Below are 18,199 nucleotides of genomic sequence, written 5' to 3' on the forward strand. Positions count from 1 at the left end.
TCCGCATCTATACACAACACCTCTTTCATTTGGTTACGTACCAGTGGTGGAACTTTGGAGCCAAAGATTATCGAAGACTTGGAAGTGTTTATCAGTTGACCCGACGCATCACCATAGAGTTTTAGCCTCCTTACTAACTCTGTTCCTTCATCCACCATTGCCTTGCATAACAATAGACTATCATCGGCAAAAAGCAAGTGATGCACTGCAGGACCCTCTCTTGATAAACGAATGCCATTCAACTTCCCCAAGATCTCAGCTTGATTCAACGTGCTCACCTGAGCTTCAGCACACAATATGAAGAGGAATGGAGATAGTGGGTCTCCTTGGCGGAGCCCTCTCTCCGGCTTGATGAAACCATGTTGACTTCCATTTAAGAGCACCGAGTATGTGACAGAGCCGATACAAGCACTGATCCATGTTACCCATTTTCTATCAAAGCCCATCCTCTCTAGTAGACACTCCACAAAACACCACTCAACGTGATCATATGCCTTGGACATATCAGTCTTGATGGCCATGAAGTCTGAGTCAACCCCATCCTTCGTCCTTAAAGCACGTACCATCTCATGTGCAACTAAGATATTGTCGGTGATGAGGCGACCACTAACAAAAGCACCCTGAATGTCGGAGACGATGTCTGGTAGAATTATTTTCAACCTGTTGCAAAGAATTTTTGAGATGATCTTGTAGTGCACTGAGCAAAGACTGATAGGTCTCATTTTCGTCAGCCTCGATGGGTTGTTGACTTTAGGCAGAAGGCAAATGTACGTATGGTTCCAACCCGCCGGTAAGATCGTTGTCTGGAAGAAACTCTGCACTTCTTGGACCGTAGTTGCACCCACAATAGACCAGAACCGCTTATAAAAAGTGCCCGTTAGTCCATCAGCACCCGGGGCGCTATCCTCTTTAATAGAGAAGGCTGCACTCTTGACTTCCTCAGAAAGAACTGAAGCCGTCAACATCGTATTCATTGTAGGAGAGACTCTACTCTGGAACCCTTCAATCAAACTTTCCAAGTCCCAAGGGTTTGAACTTGTAAAGATGTCACGAAAGTAATCCACCGCAATGTTGCCTTTCGATCCTTCAGAAAAATGTCTCTACCCTGAGAATCCTTGAGCAGGAGAATGTTATTCCGGTTTTTGCGACCTTTGGCACAGAGGTGAAAGTACTTGGTGTTCCTGTCACCAAGTTTAAGCCATCTCACTCGACTTCGTTGTCTCCAAAAGGATTCCTCATCACGGTACGCTTGACACAAATCTCTTCTTAACATTTTCAACCGTTGCCAACTGGGTGAGATCTTTGAAATTTCTTTCTACAGCGCCTCCTTGATTCTTTTAATTCTACTTCTCGCGCTTATAGTCGTGACTCGCTTCCATTTAGCAAGCTCTCTCAGACACCTGTTAATTCTCTCCAGCAAAGGTGTCTCGTTCTCCAATGTATCAACTCCCCAACCAAGCTTGACTATCTCCTCCACACCTTTCTGCTTCGCTAACCTCTTATCAAAAATGAAACGACCACGCCCCATTTCTATTTCCTCCAAAGCAAACTTGATTAAAATAGGTCTATGGTCAGAGACCAGCATCTCTAAATACTCCATGTGAGCTCTGGGGAACAGTCAAAACCATTCATCATTTCCAAAGCTGCGATCTAAACGACACTGCACCCAGACATTATCTCTCTTACCAGACCAAGAAAGGCAGTTCCCAGAGCTTTTGATTTCCTTAATCTTGCAGTTGTCCACCAAATTTCGAAAATCCCAGAAAGTTGAGGCATGTCTACCTGGACCTCCAACCTTCTCTGCTGGAGTAAGCAATTCTTGTAAATCACCCACCAAAAACCACGCCTCATTCCGTACCATACCAATAGTAGAGAGCCTGTCCCAAACAGCCTTCCTACGTTCTCTAACTGGATCATCATATATGCAGGAGAGGAAAAACACCAAAGAACCCATCCTCACCTTCAAGTCAATGATCCTCTTGTCTGCTTCTAAAACGTCAACATCGAAACTACTCTTCCAAAAATCTGCCAAACCTCCACTAAGACCAGCAGGCTCAACAGTAAGTAACTCATCGTAACCAAATTCTTTCTGTAACCCAACCATGTAATTGCGCTTTTGTTTTGTTTCCATCAAAAATAAAAAATCCGTAAAATGATCTCTCCTCATTTCACGGAGGCGGTGAACTGTCTCGTCGCTTCCAGCTCCTCGACAGTTCCAACTCATGATGCTCATTGGGGAAGCAGCGGCTTCAAATCGGAAGCCACCGTAGGTTGAAGGGGTTTTGAAGATTTTGAATAATGATCTCCAACATTCGAAGGAGCCTTTCGCTTAGACTGACTCAAACCATTAGTCGCAGTAGATTCTTCTCCATCACCCACTGGACTGTTTCTTTTAATAATATGGTCTAAGGCCTGAACAGACCCGTAGGACGCTGGCTGCATATGCGTTTCCAGCGTTGCGGCCTGCGACGACTTTTCTTAACAACCTCATTAGCCCCTGTAGAGAAGTTACCTGTATAGGTTCCCACTCGAAAGACCGTTGGACCGAGGGAAGAAGAAGACGAGAAGGCCTCCAGGTTGTCAAGGAGGAAGCCATCACGATCCTTTCCACGTATTATATCAGCCTCTGAGAAGGGTGGACGTTCTGAAGCCAATGTCGCTCGTTTACCCGGACGATCTTGTTCTTGGAAGTTGAAGACGTGGCCCTTCCCTTTATTAATGTCATGGGATATGCGCGGTGCTCTACCCACATTGTCCTCAAACCCAGGTTGAAAAGATTGTTGCACTCTCGTGATTCTGGCCTGTCTCTCCGTCGGATCACTGTGCGAGATGTACTGCAAGGCCATGTTTCTTTCTATCGGAGGCATCTCAGGGAACAAAGGAGCAAACCCAGGAGGCACTACTGGATGTTCAATCAGTAAAGGCTTTTTCTTCAAGATCCCACCACTAGCTTCAGGTTTTTCCTTGTCACGTGTATCCTTTGCAACGTCTGTGGCTGTTGGAAGAGAGCCCCTGTTTTTAAGAAAAGGACAGCTTGGTCGTTCATGTGTCAAGCGCTGACAATGAAAACATCGTTTCCTCAGCTTCTCATACTCAAATTCAATGATCACTCTTCCCCCCTTTGGTAGATTCAGAGGTTTAATAGCGATTTCTGGATTGGCTATGTCCAGTCGAACTTGGGCCCGGATGTACGCTTCTTTTTGAGAAGCTTTAGGGTCATAAGCGATCTCAGGCACTTTGCTGACTTTGGAAGCTAAGAAATCCATTGTTTCTAGACGATAGTGATTCACTGGGATTCTACTGATACGAATCCAAACATCAACAGTAGTCAAGAAATTCGCCGGCGGCGACGGGATCCACCGATCCAGCAGCATGGTCCAGTTATTATAGGTCCAAGGTCGGTCCTTTAACACAGTCATCAGGTCTTCCTCCCGTTCGAATATAAACTGGAACTTGTCACGCGACAGAGCGATTCCACGAACTCTTTCATACGCCCTCCATATCCTAGGCATCTCTTCGATCATCTTGTCCATGGCTTGGCAGTCTGGGTTTAAGAGTCTTCCCAAAAGACTAGTTGCGTTTTCATCAAACACATGGAACCGGGGGCTATCAGGCAAATCCACCGGTTCTTCATCGTGCAGCGATAAGGCGTTAATCGCCGTCTGAAGATTATCCGTCATTCCAATCAAACAAAAGCACGACACCGTGGCTCTCCGACGACGAGGAGCGTTGAGTTTGAGTAGAAGGTCTACGCAAACGGATCTGTAATTGCTATTAAGACTGCAATATTCAATGATGATTTTGATGGAAATCATTAGAATTGAACGCGTAGAGACTAATTATTAGAAGCCAAAAGGAAAGTGTGAAGGAGATAAGGAATGTGAACAGATCAAATTGAGAAAGTAAGAGAAATAATTGGATACAAAAAGGAAATAAGAGACTCTGATTTTTTAATCACGCAAAGAAACCAATCAATCCGCACCCAGAATTTAAAAGGATCCACAAAAGGAAAAGAAACCCACCACCGTGACAAAAAAGGAAAACCAAATGGGAAAAGAATTCCGGTAGAGAGCCCAAAATTGATTGATATCGGCAGAAAAAGGTTCAGCCTGTCCAACAAAAACAAAACAGGACCAATTGTCGGACATCTTAACATATCCTCATTTAGTTATATTTCGTTTCTGATTATCTACGCACAACTCTGTCTAATTTGGTTTTTAACGTAAGAGTAGATGTCATTCAATCATGAAAACTGTCCAGATTGAGTGAGTGTTATCATGATTAAATAGTATAAATTGATTTATTACAAAAAATGTGTCCAAGCGATGGTTTAAATCTTATGGGTAATGGGTTATCTTGCAGAAATTACAATGAACGCTACATCAATAGCGTAACACACATGGCTAATCACCATTAACGCCACATCTATTTCGGTGTTATTATCTTTTAGTTGTTTTGCTTTGCTTATCTCACAGCATTCAGTGTTTGCATTGCTTTTTTTTTTTTAATATATATAAGAAATGCAATTTCAGTTTGTTAACTATAAACTATATGATTCTATAAACAAATCAACGTGCTCTGGATATTGAAAGATAAAGATTATAAACAAAAATATATAAACTACTATGATGGATGATAATAAAATATTATCAGAAAAGCTGCTAACAGATTATCAAACAGATTATAATAAAATATTTCGGTGTTATTAACTTTTAGTAACGTTTTTGAGTTTTAACTCTAAGAATTGAAATATAGTTACTATTGTATGTGATACTTCTTTAGATTCATATATGATATCTAGGAAATTAGCATCACAATAAAATTCATAATTCTGGAGTATTATTATTATATATATAAAGAAGATCAGTCAGATAGCTTAATATATTATTAGTAAACATAAAATACAAATAAATATGCAAAACATATTATAAACACTAAAAATATTTATCAGAATTCTATAAATGATCGTTTGAAATATGTTAAAGTAAAATAAAGTATGTCTTGGAATTTACACATAATTTTTTTCTCTATTTTAAAATAGTTAATCTTTTAAGTAAAAGTTAAAATATTATCGTCAGATTATATTTTCAAAAAAACAGCTAAATTATATCATATTATTAGAAGTTTAAAAATTGATTAAAGAAAGTATTAGAATATGTCTATCTTCATTATCTTTATTTTTAGTTGAGTATTTTTTGGTTCAAAAAAAAATAACCTTATTTTAAATATAAAAAATTAGCTAAATTAAAAAAACATTAAAAATAATATTATTCATTTACAAAGAACTACAAATATTAAAGTAAAACTGTAAAAATAAGAAAATAATAGAAAGGTAAAATAAAATAAAATCAAATTGTTTACATTATAGTAAACAAATATAACTGAGGTTCAAAAGTCCTACATTAGTTATGCAGTATTTTCTTCACGACTAGGCAACAATCTTAAACGAATTGAAATATTTGAAATCAAATTTTATAACTATACATTTAGATGTTAATTTATAATAAAAAAAATTAGATTAACACTTTCACTATTCTCCTCGGTTCTTGAATATCATATTTAGCCTAACATAAACCTTAACAAAATCCATTGGTACAAATGATAATCATGAGAAGCACAAACAAACCCATTTTTAAGAGACCAAAATATAGCAAACCACAATTAACAAATCAATTATGGATTCAGAATTATCACACAAAAAATAACAACAAAAACACCACTGACACCTCATCTACCGAATATAGTATGACTTGTCAATTAAATAGTTAACTAGGATAAGATCTGCGCCTTGCGCAAGGTTTATTATTCATAATCATTAATTGCCATATATATGTAAATCATATTAGGTAATTCCGTAGCTTTTATTTAAGGAAATAATACACACTTCCTATATTTTAGGTTAATATAATGTTCTCTAGTGTTATATAATTATGGAATAATGTGACACCATTAGATTAAACTATACTTTATATTAGATGCTCTAGAATTCTTTGAAATGAAATTTAGAATGCATTTAGAGTGCCACCTAGGATTTGAGGTTTTTTTTAATTAATACAAAATTAAGATTCTAATTTTTCAAATGCTTCTCAATTAATATACAGGGGATTAAATGGTCTTTGCTATGACTTGTCAATAGTTTATAAAATTTAGGACCCTAAATTAATAGATTAGATGACTTGTATTTTAGACAATTCATTTTATCAAACAGAAAATTGGTATATTAAACGCAAATTGTTAATTTACATGTTTATAATGGCTGTAATTAACAACAAACACTTTGTACTGTTAAATGAGTTGAAAATTTTAATTAATTGTCTTGGAAATTTAAAAAACTGGACTAATATAGAAATTATTCTTATTTTTAACTAATAATTTTTTAAGTTGCAGTCAATATAATGAATGAGATTTGTCTTGTTATAGCGTAAGCATTAGCGAACATTAAGATGGTGGAATTATTTTTTTATACGAGTTCTACAACACTTTTGGCTAAAATAATATCATTAATGTTATTCACATTTAGTTTAAAAAAATTTGGTTTGGAAAATAAATCCATAGATAAAGATGATTTTTGTCACTCATTACAAAGATGATGGAATTAGAGTTGAAGCAACAATACAATTTTGATTGTTTTATTCTTATTACCTGTCAAGTGACCAAATCTAATGAATATTTGACTTAAAAATCGTAACAATCTCGTTGTTATTACATCTCTTGACTATATTTTAGAAGTGATTTTGCCACATGTCATTTGTACAATCAATTTCACAAAACAAATATGACATGGCTACTGAAATTGATGACATGTCTTATAGCTTAATATGACATGAACAATTGTATTTAATGTTAATTTATATTTTTGGTAAAATTTTTAAAATATGGTAATAACTCATATATTACATTTAATGTCAATTTATATTTTTGGATAATTTTTTTAGAATATGGAAATAACTCATAAATCATCATTAAAATAAATTTATTCACATATGACATTATAAATTTCGCAATATAATTTAATTATATTGTATACCCTATACTATATTTACGAAGTGATTTTACCACATGTACTTTTTACAATCAATTTCACAAAATAAATATGATATGACTACTGAAATTGATGACATGTCTTATAGCTTAATATGACATGGACAATTGCATTTAATATTAATTTATATTTTTGGTAAACTTTTTAAAATATGGTAATAACTCATATATTACATTTAATGTCAATTTATATTTTTGGAAATTTTTTTAGAATATGGAAATAACTCATAAATCATCATTAAAATAAATATATTCACATATGGCATTATAAATTTCGAAATATAATTTAATTATAAATTTTTAAATTATAAAATTTTATCACTAAAATTTTCAAAAATGTATACAATTTTTTTTAGAAAATTATAAAAATTTAATCGTAAAATCATTATTTTCTTATATATCTACAAATTTTATAAATATTGTTTAATTTTAATTTTTGGTAATTATGCAACTTTTACAAATTTATTTAATATATTTAATTAAAATAAATAGATAGAAAAATCTATCTAAGATTATAATTTCAAATATATAAATTACAGAAAATTTACAATATTAATAAAATTTTATTTTAAAATATAACATAAATTTATCTGTTAAAAAATATTTTAATTTTTTTTAAGGAAGACACCTAATTTGCATTATGTATGCAGTGATGATACCTGAGAGAAACAAGCAATTGATTTTTTTTAATTTTTTTTTGGAATGTTATACCAAAATACAAATAATGAAGAAAAGAAGATTATGTATGATTACCAAAAAGAATATATTACTGGATTAGGTCTCTCAAAATTATCATGCAATCATGTTCGTGAATATGTATTCTTACATGGTTTCAAACAAATTATGAATGTGTTACTTCTCGTTATAAATTGTATTATTAACTATATTATTTTAATAATGGATTAAATTTAAATTTGCTTGTATTTTTAGTTAGTTTAAAATATATTAAGTTGTATTCCAAATTTAAGAATAACTTACGTAAACAAATATTAAGTTCGTTTCAAATATATTAAGTTGTATTCCAAATTTCATAATAACTTACCTAAACTAATATTAAGTTAGATTTTAATAAATAAATTGGTATGCATTTTAATTATAATCTAAAGATATTAAACAAATATACTTTTTAGTATTATCTGTAAATTAATACAGATTCATACAATTTACATTGTGACACATGAACTTTCCCGAAAATAAAAGAAAAAATCTTTTATATAAATATATAATTGGAATATTTATTTCTATAAAATGATTTTTCGCCCAATATCGCACAAGTTCTTTAATTTTCTGAAAGACGTCCCTTTCTCATGCCTCTTTTTATTTCTAAACGACGTATCCTTTCATAATTTCTATTTTAATGTGAGAGAGAAAGACATTGTTTTGGAAAAAGGTGTGTCCTTCTCCGACGCATAATTTTACATCTTTCTTTTAATTTCTAAATGATTCACTCTTTCACACTTCTTTTTTAATTTCACAATGGCACATCTTTTCATTTACTTTTTTTTTTAATTTTTAAACGATGTTTTTTTTACTGGATTCTAAACTTTCTGATTGAGAAAGAGTGTTTAATAAACGATAAATAAATAGAGAACTATTTGAGAGAGAGAGAAAGAGGCTGAGTGTTTTTTTTATTATTTTACAATTACATTTATTAAAATATTTTTATCTTGAGAAACTCTTAACATGTTTCGCATTATATTTTCATCACATAAAAATAAATATATAATATATATATCGTAAAAAAAATTGAGTATGATAAAAGAATTAATAAATCTGTAAGATAAATTAAATAAATAAATATTTGAATAAATAAAAAGAAAATATAATAACAACAAAAAACATTGTATATGTATAAATAAAATAATTAAATATATAAAAAAATTATTGATAATATATACAAATAAACTCATCATACCAAAGCACAAGTCTTATCCTAGTATTTATTAAATAAAAATAAAATCGTCATTTATTATTTAGATAGGTTCATCTCCATCAATATGCACGAATTAAACTCATCGATGAATCTCATTTTAAGCTAAAGTCCATCTTGATGGATCCTTTATATGAGACCCATTTTAACACTAAACAATCTTCAATCTCATTCCGATTCGGATGGTTGGCCCCTCTTGACTTTATTGTGTAAAGCTAAAAGCTAAATCTCTTTTCTTTTTTCTAAGTCAGGTATACAAACCAATTGCTAAATTTTGACTTGGAGTTAACAGTTGCTTTAATTTGACGAAAGACGCGAAACCATTTGAATCCATTAGCAACAGTTCATCAAACCAAAAGGAAAATTGAAATGTCAATGCATACTACTGTTTTTTTTGCATGGAAAGAGAGAAAAAAGGTAGAGCATAAAAACAAAAGCAGTTACTTAAGCAAGCTCTTGTGAGCTGAAGCTGAAACTTGTATCTAATATGCTTTTTGCAGACCATAGGGAGCTTCCAAATGTGACCATGTAATCAACCATCTCAAAGAGAACATTGAATCCTCTGCTTTTAACATCTTTAAAGACACTGTCGCACATGGCATCTCTAAAGGGTTTCGAGATTACCAAAAAATTAAAGGGTGCCCCAGAAGCTTGTGTCCAGTTAATCATGTCCAATAGCATCAAACTGAATTTCCCAAACTCATCGCCTTCAGGTGCGAGGCTCACCTGAAGTCCTGACTTCCTACAGACATTGATCACTTCATCAGAATTCTTTCCCTCTTCAACATAGGCTGTCACTGACTCATAATCAGCATAACCTTTATCCTCAAGAGTTGAGCTGAATTTGTTACGAAACTCATATGGATTAGATGGGCAACTGTCTACCAACCAGAAGATGATTACCGGACTCCCTGACAAAACACAGTTAGTGCAGTATGATTAAGATTAATCAGAGCCAGTAAAACATATTAAGAAATCTCAGACAAAACAATTTTAACTTACTTTTCAGCTTCCGGCTCAGGTCTGTGATCGTCCGACACGGTGACTCTAGGAGGGTCTGGTTGGCAGTGTCTGGTGGGCTTTTACAAACCGACTCAAAGCGGTCATTGATGGTATGTGACTATGTGAGGCGACCTCATCATCAGTGGGTTTAAAGATGATATTGAAACCTCTGCGTTCCAAGGCTTGAATAACAATGTCGATGTCTTTTGAGGGTTGTGAGATAAGTATCAAATTTTGTGGTAGATCATCATGGTTCATTGCCCAGAAAAGTATGTCCAACAACATCCTAGCAATTGCTGCGTATGAATCCCCTGGAAAAAAAAAATATATAAAAAAAAATATAAATATAAATACATCAAGGCAGATCCAGATTACAAGGAACTCACACACCTTCGACTTTGATACTGGGAACACGGGCATAACCATCATCCCTGTAACCCAACAACGGCTCATCTCCTTGATATGGAAGGTAAGGCCTGAGAAGCACCCTGCCATGATAACCCTTTTCGCGAAGAACTGGGAGGATAATTGATATGTCAGTTGGGCAACTCTGGACATCCCAGAAGACATGTATCTGGGACACTGAGAGAAAAGGGGACAATTAGATCATGAATACAATTTGATTGAGGTATAAGAAGTAGAGAGAGCTCACTATCAAAATCTTGATTATACAAAGAAGCTAGTCCACTGGAAAAACCAATGGCCTCCTCTCTGCTGATCCTTGGCATGTGGTTTGAAAATATTTGGTGAGGCATACTCACGTCGAGATCTGGTGGAGGTAATACACGAACATTGTAATATCTATCACCCAAAGCTTCAAGAGCATTGTAGAAATCCGTTCCTACTTTGACATTGTCAGAGAAAACAAACAAATCTCTTGGCTGAAAATAGGTGGCAGGATGATCCATTGCCCACAAAACAATGTCCACTGACATTCTATGAGCTCGAGCATGTGTATCTGCTGTAATAGGGATTTAGATTTATTAGATATATATATATATATATATATATATATATATTATATAAAGAAACCATATAAGGAGATTAATTCTCACCTCGTTGGGGAATCATGGTGATTCCGAATTGTGTAAAAGCATCAGCCCATCCATCCGGGAAGGAGGTATGCCTATCATCAATATAAACCATGATCGAAAAGTCACCATTAAAACCCATCGATCTTCTAACGTACGAGTTAATATAAACAGGATCATAACATCTACGTAATGGGGGAGGTCCAAGAAGACACCTGGGCAAAGCATCTGGGGAATGGGTTCGTCGGGCAGGGTGGTTTGGATGGGAGAATAATATAGAGGGACGGCCTCTCTTGTCATTTTCATCCGCTTAGGATCTTGTAAGTCTCCAATTTGTAACAGGCAGTGGTAAAGCCATTTGAAGCTAACAGTAGTACCTACCAGCTTAGGTGATGGGGAGTTATCGTCAGGCACTACTAAGTGAACATTGCAACCTACACTTTCCAGGTCTTCAAGAAAAGTGAGGAAAATCGATTCTTTTTCAATCTGACTTGAGATTACCATAAAAGTAATCTTATTTGTTCCTCTAAAACGAAAACTGGAGGTGAAAGTCGAATCCACTTCGCACCATGCAATGTCCCGTAACATAAAACGATGCCTCTCTGAAACGAACGTCCATGTAGAATTATTATTATTATCAAAGACATAAACAAAAGACCATTGTTATTATTATTAGATAGAGAGGGGTGAGATTAATAACTCACCTCGTTGAGTAACGATGTTAATCCCTGCTTTCTCATAGGCTGATTTATCCGGGAAGATTTCCGAATTATTAACATAAGCCATGATTGACAAATAATGGTTAATACAACTCATCTTCTCAAGAATTAATTTCATTCTGTGATAAATCGTTTCAGGAGCAAGACCTTCAGGAAACGGGAAATCCACCACGTCCCAGAACACACGCGTGCAGTAATCTGCGAGTAAGGTTTTAACTTTTTTAAGTTCACGCATAAACATATGAAAATCTATAATACATATATTTTCAGTGAGAGAGAGATAGAGGAGAGCTTATACCTGAATCTGATGACATAACTTAGAAGGGATAATTAGACAAGGTTTCGTCTGGGACAGATGATAAATTAGGGCAGAGAAGAGAGAGACGATCGTACTTGATTTACACCTGAATCGGGTCGGTTTCAGTTGACATGGGCGTTCTTTCCACGTCAACAGACTAAACCGGTACATTGTTTAAAAATAAAATGTAAACTACTAAAATATAAGGAAAACATTAGATTACCAAAAAAATATTAAGGAAAACTAAAATGTATAAACTATGCTTATAAATGTACTTTATATTGTTTTAAGAATATAAATTCTAACTTTTAAATATCATGTAGTTTGTTCAACGCATAAAAACTGCTAGTATCTTTTAAATTTGTAGATATAGTATAATATTCAGATTTCAAAATACCACAATAAATATTTGTTAATTTTAATATATACTAACAGTTTTTGTGCGCTATTAGATACAAATAAAATAAAATAAAATTATACTAATGTTGACTAATATCTAATTGTTAATAACCACGGGGTGGTGGGCTAGTGGTCTTGAGGTAGTTACTTCCACCAATATGGACCCGAATTCGAATACCCCCTGTGGCCACGGAATGCTTTACGCTCTCCCCAAGTTTAAAGTTAACGCGGCGTTGGTGCTGGGTCCTTGGGTAATGGGTATTATTGCCGGCTGGTTCCGGGCCAGGGGGATTAGATGGTTGGCAATCGGAAACCACGTGCGGATTACGGGTCTTCGGGCAAACGAAAACCACGTGCGGATTACGGGTCGCCATTCAACCTCCTGTTTATAAAAAAAAAAAAAAAAAAAAAAAAATCTAATTGTTAATATAATCAACCGTTTTCGTCCAAAAAGTCAAATTGTCGATGAAAAGGATATGGTGGTAGAAGCCGAACAAAGAGATGGGCAAACCGATTGAGAAAAGAAAGGGTGACGAAACGATCGAGGTAGATAATAAAGGGGTGACAAAATAGTTCAATTGAAAAGGACAGAGTGACGAGATCGATTGAGGTGGAGTGTTATTTGTTCAGTTGGTGAGGAGACGAGAGAGTAGTTTAGATGGAATTAGGGATTTAGGGTTAATGTTTTTCGAGTTTGGAGATAATGGTTACAAGTTGTGTTTTTTGCGTTTTTGGGAAAAGTGGTTATATGTCATTTACTCAAATGAAAGAAAGAGACCCATCAAGGATCTTTTGGTATAACATTTCTAAATTATATCGGATATATCCTATACTCTCAAGGGTATATGTATCTACATGCAAAATTAAATAACACCATCACTCATTATGCATCCAATGTTGTTTCTATATAATAGTATAACTATATCATCAAGGTTCTTGCTTGAGGAAAACCGAAGGAAACATCTCCTTCAGAAGCTCATAGTCACTCTCATGGTGAAACTCTTGGCTTTGTTGTTGCTCATAATTAGCGTTTACATTCATACTAGCGTATGGCGCACGGAAGAGATCATCATGTGAGAAGGTTCTTGGAGTATTGATGATGAAATCGGAAACTGGAGATAGAGACGAGGAGTTATAACTACATGCGGCGGGTCCAGAGAACATTGCCGTACGGCGACTGGTCGGGATCGGGTGGTTGTGTTGACTCTCGTAGGTTGTGATCACGACTGTTGGATCTTGATAAGATCTCTCAACTCTCTTCTTCACGTTGCACTTCTGCGTCGTGCATCTATAGTAACTCCTGTTTTCGTAAATGACATATATAGTTTTAGCATTTGACTTATAGTGTCGGTTATAAAATTAAATTTATGTTTTTCATACTTTTAAACAAAATTTGTTTGACTTTTTAAACAATGTCAAAATCTTATATGGAATCCATATATTGAAATTTGATTAATTATCTAAAAAAACAAGATGAGTGATATATATACAGGGAAACATTTCCCAACGAACTTGACTTGATCAAAATATCTTTATCGATGTATACTTAGAAATCATTTAAAAACTGAAATTTAGATTACAATAATTAGAATGAATGATATTTATACAATGCTTATGAAAAATAAGCATAATTGTCCAAGAATATCACAATAAATTAATTTTCAAATTGAAATCAAAATAATTTTAGAAAAGGAAAGCAAATAAAAAGAAGATGCTAAGAAAAAAAAATATCAAATTTCTGTATTTTATTAAAAATATCAACTTTTTTAAAAAATTAGGGGAAAGTAATGGTTTTGCGAGTTATTCTTTAGGTTCACCAACCAATAGAATTTCGTTATTTCATATTCGATATCTTTTAAAAAAAAGAAACAAAATATTGTCAAGTTTTATTATGTTTTTAAAATAAAAAGATGAAAAATAAATAAAAAAATAATAGTAGTTACAAAAAAAAAAATTAAAAAATTATATATTTTTAACGACGTCAGCAAAACACTAAACCCTAAACCATAAATCCTAAACCCTAAACCATTAGGTAAATCCTAAACCGTTGGATAAATCCTAAACTCTAAATAAAAAAAACTAAACACTAAAACACTAAACCCTAAACCCTAAACCCTAAATCCTAAACCCTTAGATAAACCCTAAACCCTTGAATAAATCCTAAAATCTAAATCAAAAACACTAAACACTAAAAAACTAAACCGTAAACCCTAAATCCTAAATCCTAAACCCTTGAGTGTTTTAGTGTGTAGTGTTTTTTTATTTAAAGTTTAGAATTTATCCAAGGGTTTAAAGTTTACCCAAGGGTTTAGAGTTTATGATTTAAGGTTTAGGGATTAGGATTTAGGATTTAGTGTTTTGCTGATGACGTTAAAAATATTTTCTTTTTTAAATATTTTTTTCTGTAACTACTACTATTTTTATTTATTTACTTTTTACTTTTTATATTTTAAAAACTTAATATAACTTGATAATATTTTATTTTATTTTTTAAAAGATATCGAATATGAAATAATACAATCATATTGGTTGGCCGGGTGAATAGAAGAATAAGTCTTTGCAAATTTGATAGGAAAGCTAAACAAAAAGCTACATTCTCAACAATTGTTTTTGGGGTCAACATCAACACTTCTTTCATCTGCTGTACTTATTTATTTGTGCAACAGATAATAAAGTATAATATAAATTACCTCGGATAAGGACTGTTTTTCACTGCCTTTTGGCCGTACTTCCTCCAACGATAGCCGTCTTCGAGATGATCAACGTCTGTCTTGGTCATAAACGAGACTCGTGACTCTCTTTGCTTCTTCTCCTCTTTCTTCTTGGTTTTAACTCTGAAAGGTATATATATACATTGTATTAGGCCTAATACAATGTATTTTTTTTTTTTTTTTTTTTTTTTGTGTTCAAAAAAAAAAAATACATTGTATTAGGCAATTAAATTAATGCTTAGCTATAATAGACCGTTTTGTAATTAATGATGATAACGTACCATGCAATTGACTCTGATTTATGTAGTTTAATAATGCTAAGCATGAATGATTGCTCCGACACAGCAATAGTGCAATACAATAATCCTAGTCTGCTAGAACACGGGACTCGTCTTTATGTTCAAATGGGTTCGGGCTGATAACTGATCACTATACTATAGGTAAAAATAAACGAATAAACAATTTTACAATCAGAGTATACATATACATATATATATATTAAATCACGCCTTACAGATAAAATACCGAGCTTTTGTGATTGAAATACTTTAATGTATCGTTCTTTCAGATAGAATTAGCATTCTAGCGAAACATGTTTATGCTAATTACATCTTTCACAAGCATATTTAATTTCAGCAAAATAAAACCCCAAGGCATTCTTAAAGGTGTCATATTATGATATCTGAATTCTCTATATGTATTTTTCCTATAAAATAGTCAAGATTAATACGTTTAGTTATTTATAGTTAGTTAAACGATTCTTGATTAGCCCTAAAACTGAAAACCATGATGAATGCATTTTATATTTTCAAATAATTAATTAAGGTCTTGGTGTTTAATTAGAGAAAATAATAACTTTTGGTGATAAAATATAAAATAAAAGTCTGATCATGATTCATGTGAACTCTGAATATTTATATCTAGCTTAACTATGTGAAAGTTTAACTACAAAAAACACTTGCGAAACTTACACTTTCTGAGAACGTTGATCAATATCTTTTCCTCCATCGTCAGCTTCTCTTTTCATCAGGCTCTTCCCGGAATCTTCCCCGTGATGATGTTCACTCGAAGAAGGAGATGCAGAAACCTTAGTTTCACTCTCAACGATTGCACCACCACCACCGACAACTTCATGACTCTTGTGACTAGTATTATAATTATAGGCGTTATAAAAATCATTTTCTTGGTCGATCGAAGAATTAAAAAACTCGGTGGAAGATGGCGAGAGCTCGAACCCAAGTCCGCACGCTCCTCGGGGACACGAGTGTAGATCAGAACCGATTTGCGATGAGATCATGTTTGCATTATAAGTGGATGGACCAGAAAGGTAAGCGAGATTCATAATACTTTGGCTGTTGATGCTGTTGTAATGATCATACGATGAAGTGAAGTGATAGTTGTTAAGATCTTTGGTTTCATTAGACATGATGACGAACAAAGAGAGGAATCTCAGAACAATAAAAATGGAAAAAAGAAAGAAGAAAACAAAGAGAAGAGGCAATAAGCAAGGAAGAAAGAACTTTCTTCGTCTATGATTTTATTTAGTCGGTCTATATTTGGTGTTAAGACTTTTGGGTCTTCATATATTTATGCCGTTTGAAAATATGTAATATTTAATGTATTACTTAGTAAATATAGTAAAATTGCGTTCTAGAATATGAGTTTTAGTAAACGAATATCTTAAAATTTCTAAAGTTGAATGAAATAGATTATAGTGTGTGAATGAATGATTAAAAGGTTTGGCATTTTAATTATTTTAGTCATGGAATGAGAATGAGAATTTTTTATAAAGCTGAGTTCGACGAAAAGCATATTTACCTTCCAAATGGAGTTACAAAAGTGGCCTCGAGTAAGGAAACGTGACTTTTTTTTTTTTGAAAAAGGGCTAAGAGCACCATTAACCCTTAAAACCCCATTTGGGTTCTTATTTTTTTATTTTTTATTTTTTTAAAAAAATTAAAAACGAACTAATCGTGGGCCGCCACGTGTCAGTGGAGCCTGCGAACAGTACAAGAACCCACCAAACTTGCCTTTTGCAAAAGAAAAGGAAGAAGTGGTTTAAAAACAAATTGTGGGACCCACCTCTTAAGAACCCACTTAAGAGTTGGGGTTAATCATGCTCTAAGGAAACGTGATTTGGCTTTGTTTCTTTAAATGCCTAACTAGACCCTGATCCGCGCGCTAGCGCGGATATGAATTTTCAGTTTTTAATTATTTATTTTATTAAATGATGTATTTGTAATATTCGTTCATATTATATTCATTACGTAAATATTTTTGTTTTGCATCTTAAACTATCTATTTTTTTACGAATGTGTGATATCATATAAAAATATATTAAAAAAATGAGTATATAGAGTTAATTAGATAATTGTAAAAACAGAAATTTTTCTTTTGTGTGCGATATCATATAAATAATGATCCGTCCAGTTAACAAAAATCATGATTTTTTTATGTGTAATTTTTTTATTTTGACTATTTCCTTAAAACTATATTAAATTTTACATATTTTAATTAAAATATTTTTAATATCTTTACCTTTTTTATTTGAAATGCAACTCAGTATTTTTAAAAAAATGATAACAAAATATTTAAAAAATATTTTTAGAATTTGTTTGAAAAATAAGAAAATTATATTTTAAATTAAAATTATCCTAAAATATGATAAGTTTTGATGTAAACGAAAAACTCAAATTATGTCAAAAATAAGTATATTCAATGATAATAACAATTTAAATTGATTATTTTAAAAAAAAATACATTTACAAAATATTGTTTGAAAGAAAATTTATTTCTCTTTCAAATATAAAATGAAAATATTATAATTAAATAATAAAAAATATAAATAAAAACCATAAATTTAGCAAATGACAACTGAGTTATATTATGTTAAAATTTTCTTTCTAACAATTTAGCAAATGACAAATGAGTTATGAGCAAATAATACCATATAATTTTTAAAAACATAGCCATTCTTAAATATTTTTTGAATAAATAATTATTTTTAAATTTAATCAACTGAAAATAATATCTGTACAATTGTGTGAGTCAAATTCTAGTTTTATTGA

General features: G+C 32.7%; 3 protein-coding genes across 3 annotated transcripts in view; all 3 read right to left on the reverse strand.

The window, feature by feature from the left end:
• Positions 1 to 965, reverse strand: part of LOC106303003 — a 3,031-nt gene extending 2,066 nt beyond the window's left edge. The window contains exon 1 of the mRNA XM_013739384.1: positions 42 to 965. Within this exon, the coding sequence (XP_013594838.1) occupies positions 42 to 965 (924 nt within the window). The remainder of the gene's footprint in view (positions 1 to 41) is intronic.
• Positions 966 to 2,405: 1,440 nt separating this feature from the next.
• LOC106303004 lies at positions 2,406 to 3,680 on the reverse strand. The gene has a single exon (XM_013739385.1). It carries the CDS (start codon positions 3,678 to 3,680, stop codon positions 2,406 to 2,408), a length of 1,275 nt encoding a protein of 424 aa, XP_013594839.1.
• A 9,563-nt stretch (positions 3,681 to 13,243) lies between these two features.
• On the reverse strand, positions 13,244 to 16,671 carry LOC106304845 (probable WRKY transcription factor 8). Its single transcript, XM_013741231.1, has 3 exons — positions 16,103 to 16,671; positions 15,111 to 15,254; positions 13,244 to 13,720 (listed from the first exon to the last, which is right to left on the reverse strand). The coding sequence occupies exons 1-3, from the start codon at positions 16,555 to 16,557 to the stop codon at positions 13,348 to 13,350; spliced, it is 972 nt and encodes a 323-aa protein (XP_013596685.1). The 5' UTR covers positions 16,558 to 16,671; the 3' UTR covers positions 13,244 to 13,347.
• Between the last annotated feature and the right edge of the window lie 1,528 nt (positions 16,672 to 18,199).

Source organism: Brassica oleracea, chromosome C7 (assembly GCF_000695525.1).
Source record: "Brassica oleracea var. oleracea cultivar TO1000 chromosome C7, BOL, whole genome shotgun sequence".
Classification (NCBI taxonomy): domain Eukaryota; kingdom Viridiplantae; phylum Streptophyta; class Magnoliopsida; order Brassicales; family Brassicaceae; genus Brassica; species Brassica oleracea.